Source organism: Chanodichthys erythropterus, chromosome 3 (genome assembly GCF_024489055.1).
Source record: "Chanodichthys erythropterus isolate Z2021 chromosome 3, ASM2448905v1, whole genome shotgun sequence".
Classification (NCBI taxonomy): domain Eukaryota; kingdom Metazoa; phylum Chordata; class Actinopteri; order Cypriniformes; family Xenocyprididae; genus Chanodichthys; species Chanodichthys erythropterus.
The window spans coordinates 39,864,367-39,877,827 of NC_090223.1; the positions used below are offsets into that span (position 1 = coordinate 39,864,367).

Sequence of the window (13,461 nt, forward strand, 5' to 3'; positions counted from 1 at the left end):
TGTGAGTACAGTGGTTCAATATTAATATTATAAAGCGACGAGAATATTTTTGGTGCACCAAAAAAAAAACAAAAAAAACCGACTTATTTAGTGATGGCCGATTTCAAAACACTGCTTCATGAAGCTTCGGAGCGTTATGAATCTTCTGTATCGAATCAGCGGTTCGGAGAGCCAAAGTCACGTGATTTCAGCCGTTGGCAGTTTGACATGCGATCCGAATCACGATTCAACACGCTGATTCATTTGTGCTCCGAAGCTTTCTGAAGCAGTGTTTTGAAATCGGCCATCACTAAATAAGTCGTTATTTTGTTTTTTTTTTGGCGCACCAAAAATATTCTCGTCGCTTTATAATATTAATATTGAACCACTGTACTCACATGAACTGATTTAAATATGTTTTTAGTACATTAATGGATCTTGAGAGAGGAAATGTCATTGCTGGCTATGCAGGCCTCACAGAGTCATCGGATTTCAACTAAAATATCTCAATTTGTGTTCTGAAGATGAACGAAGGTCTTACGGGTGTGGAACGACATGAGAGTGAGTAATTAATGACAGAATTTTCATTTTTTGGTGAACTAACCCTTTAAAGCATACTTTTATTCCGTGGCATTTAATTCAGTTTGAGTGTTGCATGTTTTGTTCTTGTCTCTTTGTATCTCAGTTGTAGTTTATTTTATGATTTTGGTTGTACAGCACTTTGGTTAACCTTTGTTGTTTTAAATGTGCTCTAGAAATAAACGTGACTTTGAATTTGTAGTGTAATAATACTACATACAAAATTATTTGTATGTGATTTCTTTAAACCGCCTTTCTGTAAAAGCAAGTTAGTTTCCTTATCCATCAAGGCACGGACGGGGTTCGAACCCGCGATCTTCGGTTTACGAGACCGACGCCTTACCACTTGGCCACCGCGCCTGATGGCCAACAGGGTGTAAATAACGTAATTTGGTCTAGTTTCGACGGAACGAAAACTACGATTAAACACTTGTTCTTATGTTTAGTTCTTTCTTCCATGAGTTCACACCTCTAGTACATGTTATAGAAGCAATCTAACGACCCAGGTTATTTTATCCCTTCTGCCGACACATCCGGAAACGTTAGACGTTAGATTGGAGGTTTCCCGGATGTGCTGCAATTCAAATCGAGAACAAATTTATCGCCCACATCACACAGTAACGTTGTGTGTCATTAGTAATTTAATTTCAAATATGCATCCAGCAATCCAGAGTATTTCCCGGGTATATGAATGATTTTTGTATCTTATATGCATTAGTTGATCCTAACAGTGAAATAGATAAGACGACGTGGCACGAACTAACTTACATATTAACATGTAAATATTATTATTATTGGCACTTTCCACAATACGGGCTAAAACATACATTATTTTATATTTCCTTTTCATCAAATGGAAACAGCTTAACCTTTATCAACTTAGGAGGTTAAACCTTTTTAATGTATTTATTCTCCATTTATTTCCAAAGTTTGGAACATGTATAAATATAATTTAAATATAAACCTTGATTGCTTATCTAACAATAAACAGACATCAAATATAAAACAGACAAGATGTAATAAATGCATAAAATCTACTGTTGTAGCTTGATTCCCTAAAAATTTGGTATTTTCGTGGCTCTTACTGCCAGATCAAGAGATTGGAGGGAATAAAATACCATTGCGAATGCCATCAACATATCAAAACAAGAATATAATTTCCCCACAGCTGCTCATTATTTGTGGCATATGCTATATCAGATCTCAACAGTAGATAGTCTATCAATGCAACACACACAACTAAGTTTGATCAGTCAAAAGTCATAAACTGGAGAAGCAGGGTAAAAGTGCTACTCTTCTGTGAGTTTAATTTGAAAGAGTGACTATCAAACAAAACGTCAACTTAAATACTATGTCTACAGATAAATATTTAATGTAACTAGGGGCCAAAATGTACACCCTGCCCCTTTTTTTCCTCTCGCCACACTGTATCTACTCTGAAAAACGAATTTCCCGCGAAAATATAATAAGCGAAACCGAAGGCAGCGCTCACTCTCTACCAAACTTGACTGTAATGTCCAAACTCGAGGCTTTATCAGCTGTGTGGAATACATTCAAGAAGGAGGGCGGGTAATATTCACGGCACTTTCCACTTCAGCCTGTTTCCCCATAGGGCAAAAAGCCTCTGGGATTACTTGTATATTCTCAATAAGTCAACAGCGGCGCATTTCTCTTCGCAACACCATAGTAGACTGCTTTACTTTCTGCTGTGGCTGTTTTTTGTGTTGCAGTCGGCGCTCGACTATCGCGTGGAATCCGAATTATGATCCGATAAGAGTTCGCGAGCGCTCGCGGGTTTTACACGTCGATGCTGCGCTGTTTCTACGTGTGCATTTGTGTTGTCGCAAATTCCATCCGGTCTGTAAATCAAACTGAACTGCCGGCTCGTTGATGTTAAGTGTTACTTTGTTGAGGGGGCGAACCGGTCTCGGCTGCTCTCCCTTTGTTTGGACTCAGGACTCTGCTGAATCCGCTGGGGTTCCGTTTCAAATATCTCATTCGACCGCGAACGCTATTTTAGGATGGCCCCACAAAAGCACGGCTCTGGTGGAAACGGTTTTTATGCCAACAGCACGAGTAAAGCTGCTAATGGAGGAGCGCACGTATCGTCCGGTGTTGTGATGCCTTCAGTCAAGCGACCCAAGATGGAGCAGATCCAAGCCGACCACGAACTCTTCCTGCAGGCGTTCGAGAGTAAGTTGCCCCGGTTTGTTCGTAAATCTAACTTTTTTTTTAACCCTCCTCGCTTTGTAAACACAATAAACTGCGGGATTTCTGGCACACTTAACAGTATTCAATTGTTTTATGTCACACACTCCTAGCTTGAGGGCTAAACAACAATACTACTGTGTCCGGTAGTTCGTGAAATTTCTTCTATATGAATTTTAACGTGGGTTATCTGCTCATGTCATGATTTTTCCATAGTATTTTGTGATTTTTAAACTCCTAATAGTTGTCTAGGCCACATCCTATATGAAAATTAGACACGTGCATCAAGAGATGACACGTGCTTTATGGTGCTTTTATGTGTTTTATCATTTTAATATGGCATTTGGGGACTTATACTTGTTGTCATATGAGAGCAAAGGACATCAGCGTTCATGAACAACATAAAATCCTTTAAACCATGCTGTAGTTTCCCTACACGAGCTAAGGCAAGTCTTGCCAAACTGCCACCTTGATTAATGTATGAGTGTCATTGTAAAATAATGGGGTTAATTTCGTAGAAGCATGCTTAGTATGATAAAAAAAAAAAATAGGAGCTTATGTTGTTTATATGACATTACTCTAATTTTGCAACATCTCAAAAGTGTGATTCTCTGCACTTTTGTTCACAGAACCAACTCAAATATACAGATTTCTTCGCACAAGGAATCTCATAGCTGTAAGTAGAGCATAATCACGAAGAAATAACATGAGCTGTTCTCATTTTAGATGTTAAATTTTGTGGAAACCTGGTGAACTGTACATGGCTGACATCATCTTTTTTCCTTTTCTATCAGCCAATCTTCCTGCATAGATCTCTTACATATATGGCCCACAGAAACTCAAGAACAAATTCAAAAAGGTAAAATGATTGCTGCTCATTAAACAAACTTCACTCAACGTAATCTCTTTGTTTGCCAAAAAGCCACACCTTCCATTTCCTTGTGCAGGCCTCACAGAGAGATAATTTGTTGACGGATTCACTACAACTGACTGGTGTTCTTCAGCTGTAGTTAGATAAACTGAATGATGGTTTCTCATCTCAACTAAGAAAATAACAATGTTTGTTGGTGTCTGTTGTTTCAGAAAGTGCTTTAGCGTGAATGATATGCTATTCAAAGTAGAGAAGTCAAAAGTGGATCAGGAATCTCACAAGTAAGATGTTCTTGATTTGTTACTCTCATTTTCTGAACATGACTGAATGGGTCAAATGCATGCAGAGGTTTTAAGTCCAGTCTTTTGTCTTGCAGTATGTCTTCAAACCTGCAGCTCACTTTCACTGGATTCTTCCATAAAACTGGTAAGCCAACACTAAGGTTCAAGAAATGTATGCTCTTACCAGCGTACACAAATAATTCTGATTTGTTGTTGAATGGTTCAGAGAAGCCATTGCAGAACTCAGAGAATGAAGAGAACTCGGTGTCTGTAGAAGTGCTGCTCGTCAAGGTCTGCCACAAGAAGAGAAAGGTAAAACTTTGTATGTGCCATAGTGAAGTAGAACGTAACTCTTGCGTTGACCTTGCACACCAACAAAACAAGCTTCCTCAATGAAAAAAAAAAAAAACTTGTCCTTGCCTTGATATACTGTATTTGCCCATGTCTGTTGGAATGAAGGTTAATTTTTAATCGGGTTTTATCCTTGCCAGCTGGCCCATAATTAAAGACCCAATGAAGTCACTTGACAAGCACAGTTTTGTGTCCTGTGTTGGGAGCGTTTGATTAGACAAAAATCAGCATAGTGCTACTTGAGTCATCAAGAACTTATGATCTCAAGAGTAAAGGTGTGGTCACATTTACCATTGTTCAGCAAATTTTTGTGGGAGAAATCATTTTAATAGAAATTTCATGTGAGGCTGAAAGATTTCCAGTGGATCTGCCATGCTGACCAACAGAAAGCTGCTTGGTTCAAAATTGAGCTGTGCTTTATATATTGCTACACTGTTGACAATGGTAGGGCTGGCCCTTAATAGTCGACGAGAAGCAGCTTGGACGACTAAGTTTTAATCGGTCGGTTAGTCGCAGAAAAAAAAACCTCCACAGGATTTGGCAAAGTCACGCAATGACCGATCGCTAACATGGCTGGTCCATGTGGTGATATGTCAGGCAAAAGATCAAAAGTGTGGGAACGTTTTGAAAGGGTAAAGAATGACTACAAAAATGACATGCAACCTAAAACATGACTTATTTAAAACTTGTTAGTAGTAGCCTAACGTTAGCCACTTTACATGGCTGCTCGCTCTATCGTTAACCTAGATAACCTAACATTAACTTGGGCGCATATCCAAGTGTTTGAGTGGAGTGTAGATGCTAAGTTAATACTGCGCTTACTGCACTATTGCCCAGTTTCACAGACAAGGCTTAAGCCTTTTAACTGAAAGCAACTTGCATTGACATCTTAAAATATGTCGGTGCCACTGTTTTCTCAAGAGGCACACCAGTAATGTTTTTTTTAAGGCACCTCTATAAAAGCCACATAAATGTCCTAATTTAACTAAGGCCTAACCCTGGCTTGGTCTAAGCCCTGTCTGTGAAACCAGGCCAAAATGTTACGTTAAACTTCCACGTCAAATGCCATCGGAGTTCATCTTCTCATTGTAAGGAAGGCACGAAGCTCACTATGAGACGCCTGAGTTCGAAGGAAAGAAAATAGTGACGATGAATCAGATATAGCCTAATTGTCAAATTTGTTGTAGTTTTTCAGTTTGCTGCTTTGTATTTTATTTATTTATATTTTTATATTGTGTAATATATATTTATTTTGTTTGTTCAGACCTCTGAGTTTTCATTCAATGTTAAGGCTGCTTGCCTGTCGGCCTGTTTTTTTTTTTTTTTTTTTTTTTTTTTTTTCAGTTCAGTGTTTCAGTTGGCTGTATATTAATTTCTTTATCATTTATATTTGTCCTAAATTTTACAAATATTTTTGTTACATTTCTTATGTTTTAAGATAAGGTTTTTATTCATATTATAGTTATGCTATTTATTTTGTTTGCAAACAGCAAGGTTTATGCAATGTTTGCAGTTGTCACTGTGGCAAACTTTATGCGTGTGCTTGAGTGCTTCATTTATATTTTAAATGCTCATTATTATGGTTTAGTATTTCTCTCCTGACTAATCGACTAATGGCTTACAAGAACAGTTGACATTTTAGTCAGGGGTTGCCCTAGATAATAGACAACAAACCTTTTTGCCTCCCAAGTTTCAAAGAAATGTCACTCATGTGACCGCACATTAAAGGATTTGTCCACTTTTAAATACTTTTCCTGATAAATTTACTCACCCCCATGTCATCCAAGATGTTCATGTCTTTCTTTCGTCAGTCGAAAAGAAATGAAGGTTTTTGATGAAAACATTTCAGTATTATTCTCCTTATAGTGGACTTCAATGGAGCCCAGACGGTTGAAGGTCAAAATGACAGTTTCAGTGCAGCTTCAAAGGGCTTTAAATGATACCAGATGAGGAATAAGAGCCTTATCTAGCAAAACGATTGGTCATTTAAAAAAAAAAAAAAAAATACAACAGTTTATGCTTTATAAACAAAATCGCCTTGAACGTACTTTCCGTTTTCGTATTCTTCAAAACGCTTACGCTGAATGTTCTACGCCTTCCCTATTCTACTTACGAAAAAAAACAAAACTGGCGCCGCGTTCGTTCCGTAAGTAGAATAGGGAAGGCGTAGAACATTCACATTCAATTTTGTTTATAAAGCATAAACGGTTGTATTTTTCTTTTTCGAAAACGACGGATCGTTTCGCTAGATAAGACCCTTATTCCTCGTCTGGTATCGTTTAAAGCCCTTTGAAGCTGCACTGAAACTGTCATTTTGACCTTCAACCTGTTGGTAGCCATTGAAGTCCACTATATGGAGAATAATCTTGGAATGTTTTCCTCAAAAACATTCATTTCTTTTCGACTGACAAAAGAAAGACATAAACATCTTGGATGACATGGGGGTGAGTAAATTTATCAGGAAAAGTGTATTTAAAAGTGGACTAAACCTTTTAAGACATGGCAATTTTAAATTCGTAAATGTTAATTTAGTCAGCTTTAAGTAGTGCACTAGCATATTTCTTCTAAACTAACAGACACTCTCATTTTTCATTTCTGTTTTAGGATGTGAGTTGCCCAGTGAAGCAAGTACCAACAGGTAAAAAGCAGGTGCCTCTGAACCCAGATATCAGCCAGACCAAGCTGGGAGCTTTTCCCACACTGGTAGTGCCCAGCCATGAGTTTGAACCCAGTAACAGCCACATGGTGAAGTCCTACTCCCTTCTGTTCAGAGTGTCACGTCCAGGGGGGAGAGAGCTCAACGCCATGACCACCAGAGATTCCAGTATGACCTTCAGCTTTTCAGACTTGATTGTTACACCTCAAAACACATTTTGATGATGCCTGTTCACAAGAAAGTTGTTATCTTCTCAGATGTTATTGAAGAGCTGTCTAGCAGGAAGAAGAGATACTGCTCTCATCAGGATGATGGGGAAACAACATTTATGGCACAAATGACAGTTTTTGATAAAAATAGGTAAATGTTCTTTTTTTATTATTCTTAGTCTTTTATCATGTTTAGTGTTTGCTTGTCTTGCTTAACTTTATTTTTGCATTCCTTCAACAGACGCCTCCAGCTTTTGGATGGTGAGTATGAAGTCTCCATGCAAGAGATGGAGGAGAGTCCTGTAGGCAAGAAAAGGGCAACGTGGGAGACCATACTAGATGGGAAGGTCAGTTGCAGGCAGAGTTTCTTATTACTCTGCATGTGGCTAATTGAGATTTTGTACACCATTAAGCAGTTTTTGGTCTTTTATTTTTGATCTCTATCCTGCGTTTCAGTGGCTTCCACCCTTCGAGACCTTTTCTCAGGGACCCACACTGCAGTTCACTTTGAGATGGACCAACGACACTACTGACAGAGGAACGGCACCAGTGGCCAAACCACTTGCCACACGCAATTCTGAATCCAGCACAGTAGACAGCAGCAAACCTAGTAATGTAAAGCTGCCACAAGCAGTAGGTAAGGTCACAAGCACTGGTTAGTGTTTACAAGTGAAGTTCAATAACTTCTTGGCCTTAAAAGCATATTGATTTGTGTGCAATACTTAAGAATATTCTTGTCATAACAATGACTTTTGATTGGTTGCAGCTGTTAATGATTCAGTTGGCACTGATCTACCTGTAAGAAGAGAACAAACTCATGTTGAACCTCGTCAGAAAATACGTGTTTATTATCAGGTGAGTAACATGCAGCTATAAATTTACCTGACAACACTAACAAAAATGTCAAAGCAGATTGTACACACAATACAGCACAATTATCTGTGATCCCCGGCCTTTTTATTGACTACCAAAGTGCAGGGAGTTTCCTGTGATTCTCTGTGTCTTTCCACTGTAGATTTCTGTGCTGTATGATATCGGCATGAGAGCACTGGAGTTCATAAGTTTTGCTGTGACGTGTCCTATTCTTGGACTTTAATGATGGGCCGCTGTGTAGTCAATGTGTTGTATCCATCCTCTTGTTTTCTAGTTCCTCTACAACAATAACACACGGCAGCAGACAGAGGCCAGAGATGACCTGCACTGTCCGTGGTGCACGTTGAACTGCCGTAAACTCTACAGCCTCCTCAAGCACCTCAAGCTCTCACATAGCCGCTTCATCTTCAACTATGTGGTGAGATGTCTCAAGTTCATGAAACGCATTGATGTAGTCATAATCAGTGTAGCGCTGCTGTGTTTACATGGCTTACTTGGTTAAATAACATGTATAACCTTTACATATAGTTCATATTTGGTAGAAATGTTTATACTGATGTTTCTCACCCAGCCTCATCCTAAAGGAGCCAGGATAGATGTGTCGATTAATGAATGCTATGACGGCTCTTATGTGGGCAACCCTCAGGACATCCACTGCCAGCCTGGCTTTGCCTTCAGCCGTAACGGCCCAGTAAAGAGGACTCCAGTTACGCACTTCCTTGTCTGCAGGTCTGTGTGCTTTGAAAAAGAGAGATTGAAAGTATGTGTATCCAATTTAAAAAATGATTCAGCTGCTGCATCTTGGCAAAATGTTTCATCACTAATTTCTATTGTGGTTACGGTATATACATCACAATATAGTTTGATCAAAAATGCTTTGGATATTACTTGGTCATTAATTTCCCCATTAACCAGTCTGTTATATTATTTGGATGCAAACTAGGGCTGCACGATATATCGCATGCGATTGTCACGCGCATTTCTTCAGTAAAGCCGGTTCCCTGATTACCGCTAAATCACCATCACCTGCTTTCAAATGGAGCGGCATTTAATAGACAGAGCCGTAGATCACTGACAAGCTACGCAATATCACGTTCATATCGCAGATGAATCGCCTTCGATAATGAACGTGATATTGCGTAGCTTGTCAGTGAACTACGGCTCTGTCTATTAAATGCTGCTCCATTTGAAAGCAGGTGATGGTGATTTAGCGGTAATCAGGGAACCGGCTTTACTGACGAAATGCGCGTGACAATCGCATGCGTATATTGGTCAGCCCTAATGCAAACCAAAACGGATGAATGATTAGTGAAATTAATGATGCATCTGGCATTAGTGCTGAAACAGCTGCTTTATATTATATAATGCTTGAGTTAAAAATAAGACTCAAAACGGTAAAGCGTTATGAATTTGACTGGTGGAGCAGTGTCCTACTCTGTTGTAAATTGGTGAATATATGCACACCTTTTTGCATAGAATTTGAGTTCAACACCGACTACTGTTTAACCAGTTGGTGTATGAAATATATTTTAATAATTCTGAAAGACATCTCTTATACTCACCAAGGCTGCGTTTATTTGATCAAAAACATTAATATTGTGAAATATTACAAATTAAAGGGATGGTTCACCCAAAAATGAGAATTAGCCCATGATTTACTCACTCTCAAGCCTAGGTGTTTGTGACTGTCTTCTTTCAGATGAACATTATCTGAGATGTATTTAAAAAATAATCCTGGTTCTTCCAAGCTTTATAATGACAGTGAACGGAGGGCCTGTTTTGAAGCCCCAAATGCATCCATCCATCATAAATATAATCCATACGGCTCCAAGAGTTTAATAAAGGCCTTCTGAAGGGTATTTGTAAGAAAAATATCCATATTTAAAACTTTATTAACTATAATAACTAGCTTCCAGCTGATGGCTGTGCACATCGATTTGCGGCAGAAGAGTGACATCTGACCCAATGCATGACGTAATGACGAACACAGAAATTCAGTGTATAGAGCAAAACAAAACATCGTTCACGATTTAGAAGTCTAAAACGAGAAATCTCAAGAGAAACGTCAAAGGATTTTGATGTAAGAGAAGATGAGCTTGAGTGTGTTGCACAGCCCTATTTATTTGAACTGCGAGAGGCATGTAAGCTTACAATACTCCAACATCCTGCGTCATATATCTCACGGGTTACTCATTTGGCACAATACGACTTGCGCTATGTGTGTACGGTTGTCTGGCGGAAGCTAGTTATTTTAGATTATAAAGTTTTAAATATGGATATTTTTTCTTACAAACACTCGTCTCGATGCAAATCGCCTCGCTTCAGAAGGCATTTATTAACCCCCTGGGGCCGTATGGATTATTTTTATGATGGATAGATGCATTTTTTGGGTGCTTCAAAACACGCCCCCCGTTCACTATCCCTGCTCTTCCAAGCTTTATAAGGGTATCTTTTAAATGTATCTTAGATTGTGTTCATCTGAAAGCTTAGGATGGCTTGAGGGTGAGTAAATCATAGGATCATCTTTCATTTTTGGGTGAACTTTCCCTTTGAAATATTTGTAAATGTAATCTTACTGACACAAACATTTTTGCAATACTACAGTGTTTCTTATCAGCCAACAACCTGTGTACTCCGGACACTATTATCAGTTGAGCATAGACTTAAGCCACCTGTCTGCAGCACACTTATTTTCTCCTTGGTGTCAGATTTGTTAAGTTGTGTTGTGGATATACCTCGGTAAAAGCAGAATTGTTACAGACTGAACCATTTCTATAGTATATACTGTAATGTTTCCCCGGCCTTTTACCGACCTTGCATCTATTTCTTTGATTCTGATCTTAATCACAATGTTGCGGTTTCCACAGGCCCAAGCGCTCAAAGCCCAGCCTCTCAGAGTTCCTGGAGCCAGAAGATGGAGAACAGGAGCAGCCACGGGCGTACATCAGCGGCCACAACCGCCTGTACTTCCACAGTGACAGCTGCGTGCCGCTTAGGCCACAGGAAATGGAAGTGGACAGTGAGGATGAGAGGGACCCGGAGTGGCTCAGGGAGAAGACCGCTATGGTGAGGAAGCAGTCATAAGATCATTAAACCTTTGGTTCTGTTACCATTCAAGATTCAGCATAGTGCTTACTTGGTCAGATTGACTCTAAATGACAAATCTAAACTCAAGACAGATGGTGTGCTGTTTGTGACTCATTGTATGTGTGAGACGTTGTGTCAGTGGAATTACATCTCATTCACATATTCAAATCACAAATGAGGATGTTACACAGGATCTGATGTAAATGTGCACTATATCAGTGTTAGTCCTGAAAAAGGGCCGAATTGACCCACAACGTTGCATTGTTGTTGAGTGATTATAGATTTGTAGCACCTCTGAAATTGATTTAGTCATTTTTCCATTTAAATGATTTTGTTCATCTTCATCACCCCTCAGCAAATCGAGGAGTTTACAGATGTCAATGAGGGAGAGAAAGAGGTCATGAAACTGTGGAACCTGCATGTAATGAAACATGGGTATGTATTTTCACTTCTTTCAGCACTGTGCTTTCCGTTTAATGTTTGTTGTATTGACTCAAACCTCTTCCATTAGACAATCCTTTTCCGTATATCACAGTGGCCTGGATACATTCCCTGTATCACCTTGCACATTATGTGAGCTCATCACTTAGAGGTTGATCACATTTCTGCCAGTAATTTGCTTATTTCATTCCGTGCAGATTCATAGCTGACAACCAAATGAATCAGGCCTGCGTGTTGTTTGTGGAGCAGCATGGCACTACCATTGTCGAGAAGAGTCTGTGCCGGAACACTCTGCTCCATCTGGTCAGCATGCACGACTTTGGCTTAGTGAATACAGCAACTATAGACAAGGCCATGGCTCACCTAAGAGATCTAAAACGGCTAAAAGACAGCCAGGAGCAATCCAAAACGCAAGACGGTGCTCTTGGCGGATCCAGCGCCGATGGCCAAGTCTGCGTATCAAATTTATCCAAGACCCAGAATCACTGAAACCACCTCCTTTGTCAGTGGGCGTCAAATGCCCTCTGGATGTGAGAACCACCACTTTCTGCACTCACAGGGTTAAAGATGTCTAGTTAGGAACAGGTTGTGTGGCGATTTGATCAGAGGTCATCAGAGTTCAAAGCAACTCTAGATTCAGATTACTTGAAGATGCCATTAGTCTTTATGATGAACCACAAGCAGGTCATTTCTGATTTGTCGCTACCCACACAACCCTAGCAAGTTTTTAGCACTTGTTTTAGGTGCCTGTTTTTTAAAGGACTATGAAAAGATTTTTTTTAATATATTTTGAGTATTGATGGATGGAAATGGCTCCTACAAACTTGCATATTTTTCACAAGGGTTGATCAACTCATTCTGAAAACTTGAACATTTTTTTTTTTTTTTTTTTTTGCCTCTTTGTGCTGGCTAAAGTGAAAAATATCCACATCGATGTTTCACCACACTTGAAGACTTCAAATGACTTTTTTCTTTGGAATCTCGGATTAAGGAATAACCATCAATGCTGCAGGCTGTCTACGTCTACACTGCAATTTTTTTTTTTTTTTTTTTAAGTTTATCAAGTTTTTCAGAGCCTTAATTCCACTGACTTTGCAACACAGATACATACAGGTACAGGGTACTGAAAACATAGTGGGCTGGGATGCTTTGCAGAAATGTTTACACTTGCCTTACCCATGGAAACATGGACTCTAAGCAGGGTTTGAACTTTTGATGTAAATTGGTGTGAACAGGTTTCTTTTACTCTTGTTTGAATTTCATTGACGCTTTACTGCACACAATACTGTGTCCAGTTCCACCTATTACGATACTTTAGTTTTCTCTCAGTGCTTCTACTCTGCTGTATCCAACAGTTTACTTTGGTTCCACTTGTCTTTCATGGTGCCCATTTGTTTTATTTTCAGGTGTTTCTGAAGAAACTTGTTGTAACATGTACATAAATTTAGGCTTTGCTGAAGGTGACTGCATTCCAGAAGGAAGATTATTTTAGACCAAAGTGAAATGGCTACAAATTGTTTGTCTAGTTTGTTTCAACTCAAATGTAAGTCATAGTTTTTTTTTATTATTGTTGTATGCATCTGTTTTTAAAAAAAGAAAGGGATATGTTTGTAAAACATTACTGCTTTATTTAGCTAAAACTGTGCACTGGTTTTTAAAAAAAATGTTTTTGGTCAATATTTGAGATCAATTACTTAACTGGCTGAGAGCAGTTGCCTAACTGCGAATGTGTAACACTCACTAACAGCATCAATTACACAAGATGTGGATTACTGGTAGAAATTAATGTCAAAAAAAAGATATTTATATCAAGAATATGATAGGAACATAATGAAACCTGCTTGCGTTTTTAAATTATGCTGAAACAAGTGCTTCAGGTTGTTCTTTATTTAAAATAAAGATTTTTTTTTGTTGTTGTTTTACAAT

General features: G+C 38.9%; 1 protein-coding gene and 1 non-coding gene across 2 annotated transcripts; one reads left to right on the forward strand and one right to left on the reverse strand.

Annotated features, from left to right (window-relative positions):
* Nucleotides 1-523: 523 nt before the first annotated feature.
* On the forward strand, nt 524-13,417 carry suz12a (SUZ12 polycomb repressive complex 2 subunit a). Its single transcript, XM_067382239.1, has 16 exons — nt 524-2,751; nt 3,396-3,442; nt 3,561-3,625; nt 3,850-3,918; nt 4,014-4,063; nt 4,145-4,230; nt 6,874-7,093; nt 7,183-7,285; nt 7,376-7,481; nt 7,591-7,771; nt 7,901-7,989; nt 8,282-8,425; nt 8,579-8,736; nt 10,875-11,073; nt 11,450-11,529; nt 11,733-13,417. Exons 1-16 carry the CDS (start codon nt 2,580-2,582, stop codon nt 12,022-12,024), a joined length of 2,061 nt encoding a protein of 686 aa, XP_067238340.1. The 5' UTR covers nt 524-2,579; the 3' UTR covers nt 12,025-13,417.
* On the reverse strand, nt 847-918 carry trnat-cgu (transfer RNA threonine (anticodon CGU)). The gene has a single exon. It is a non-coding gene; the product is annotated as a tRNA-Thr (tRNA).
* Nucleotides 13,418-13,461: the final 44 nt, after the last annotated feature.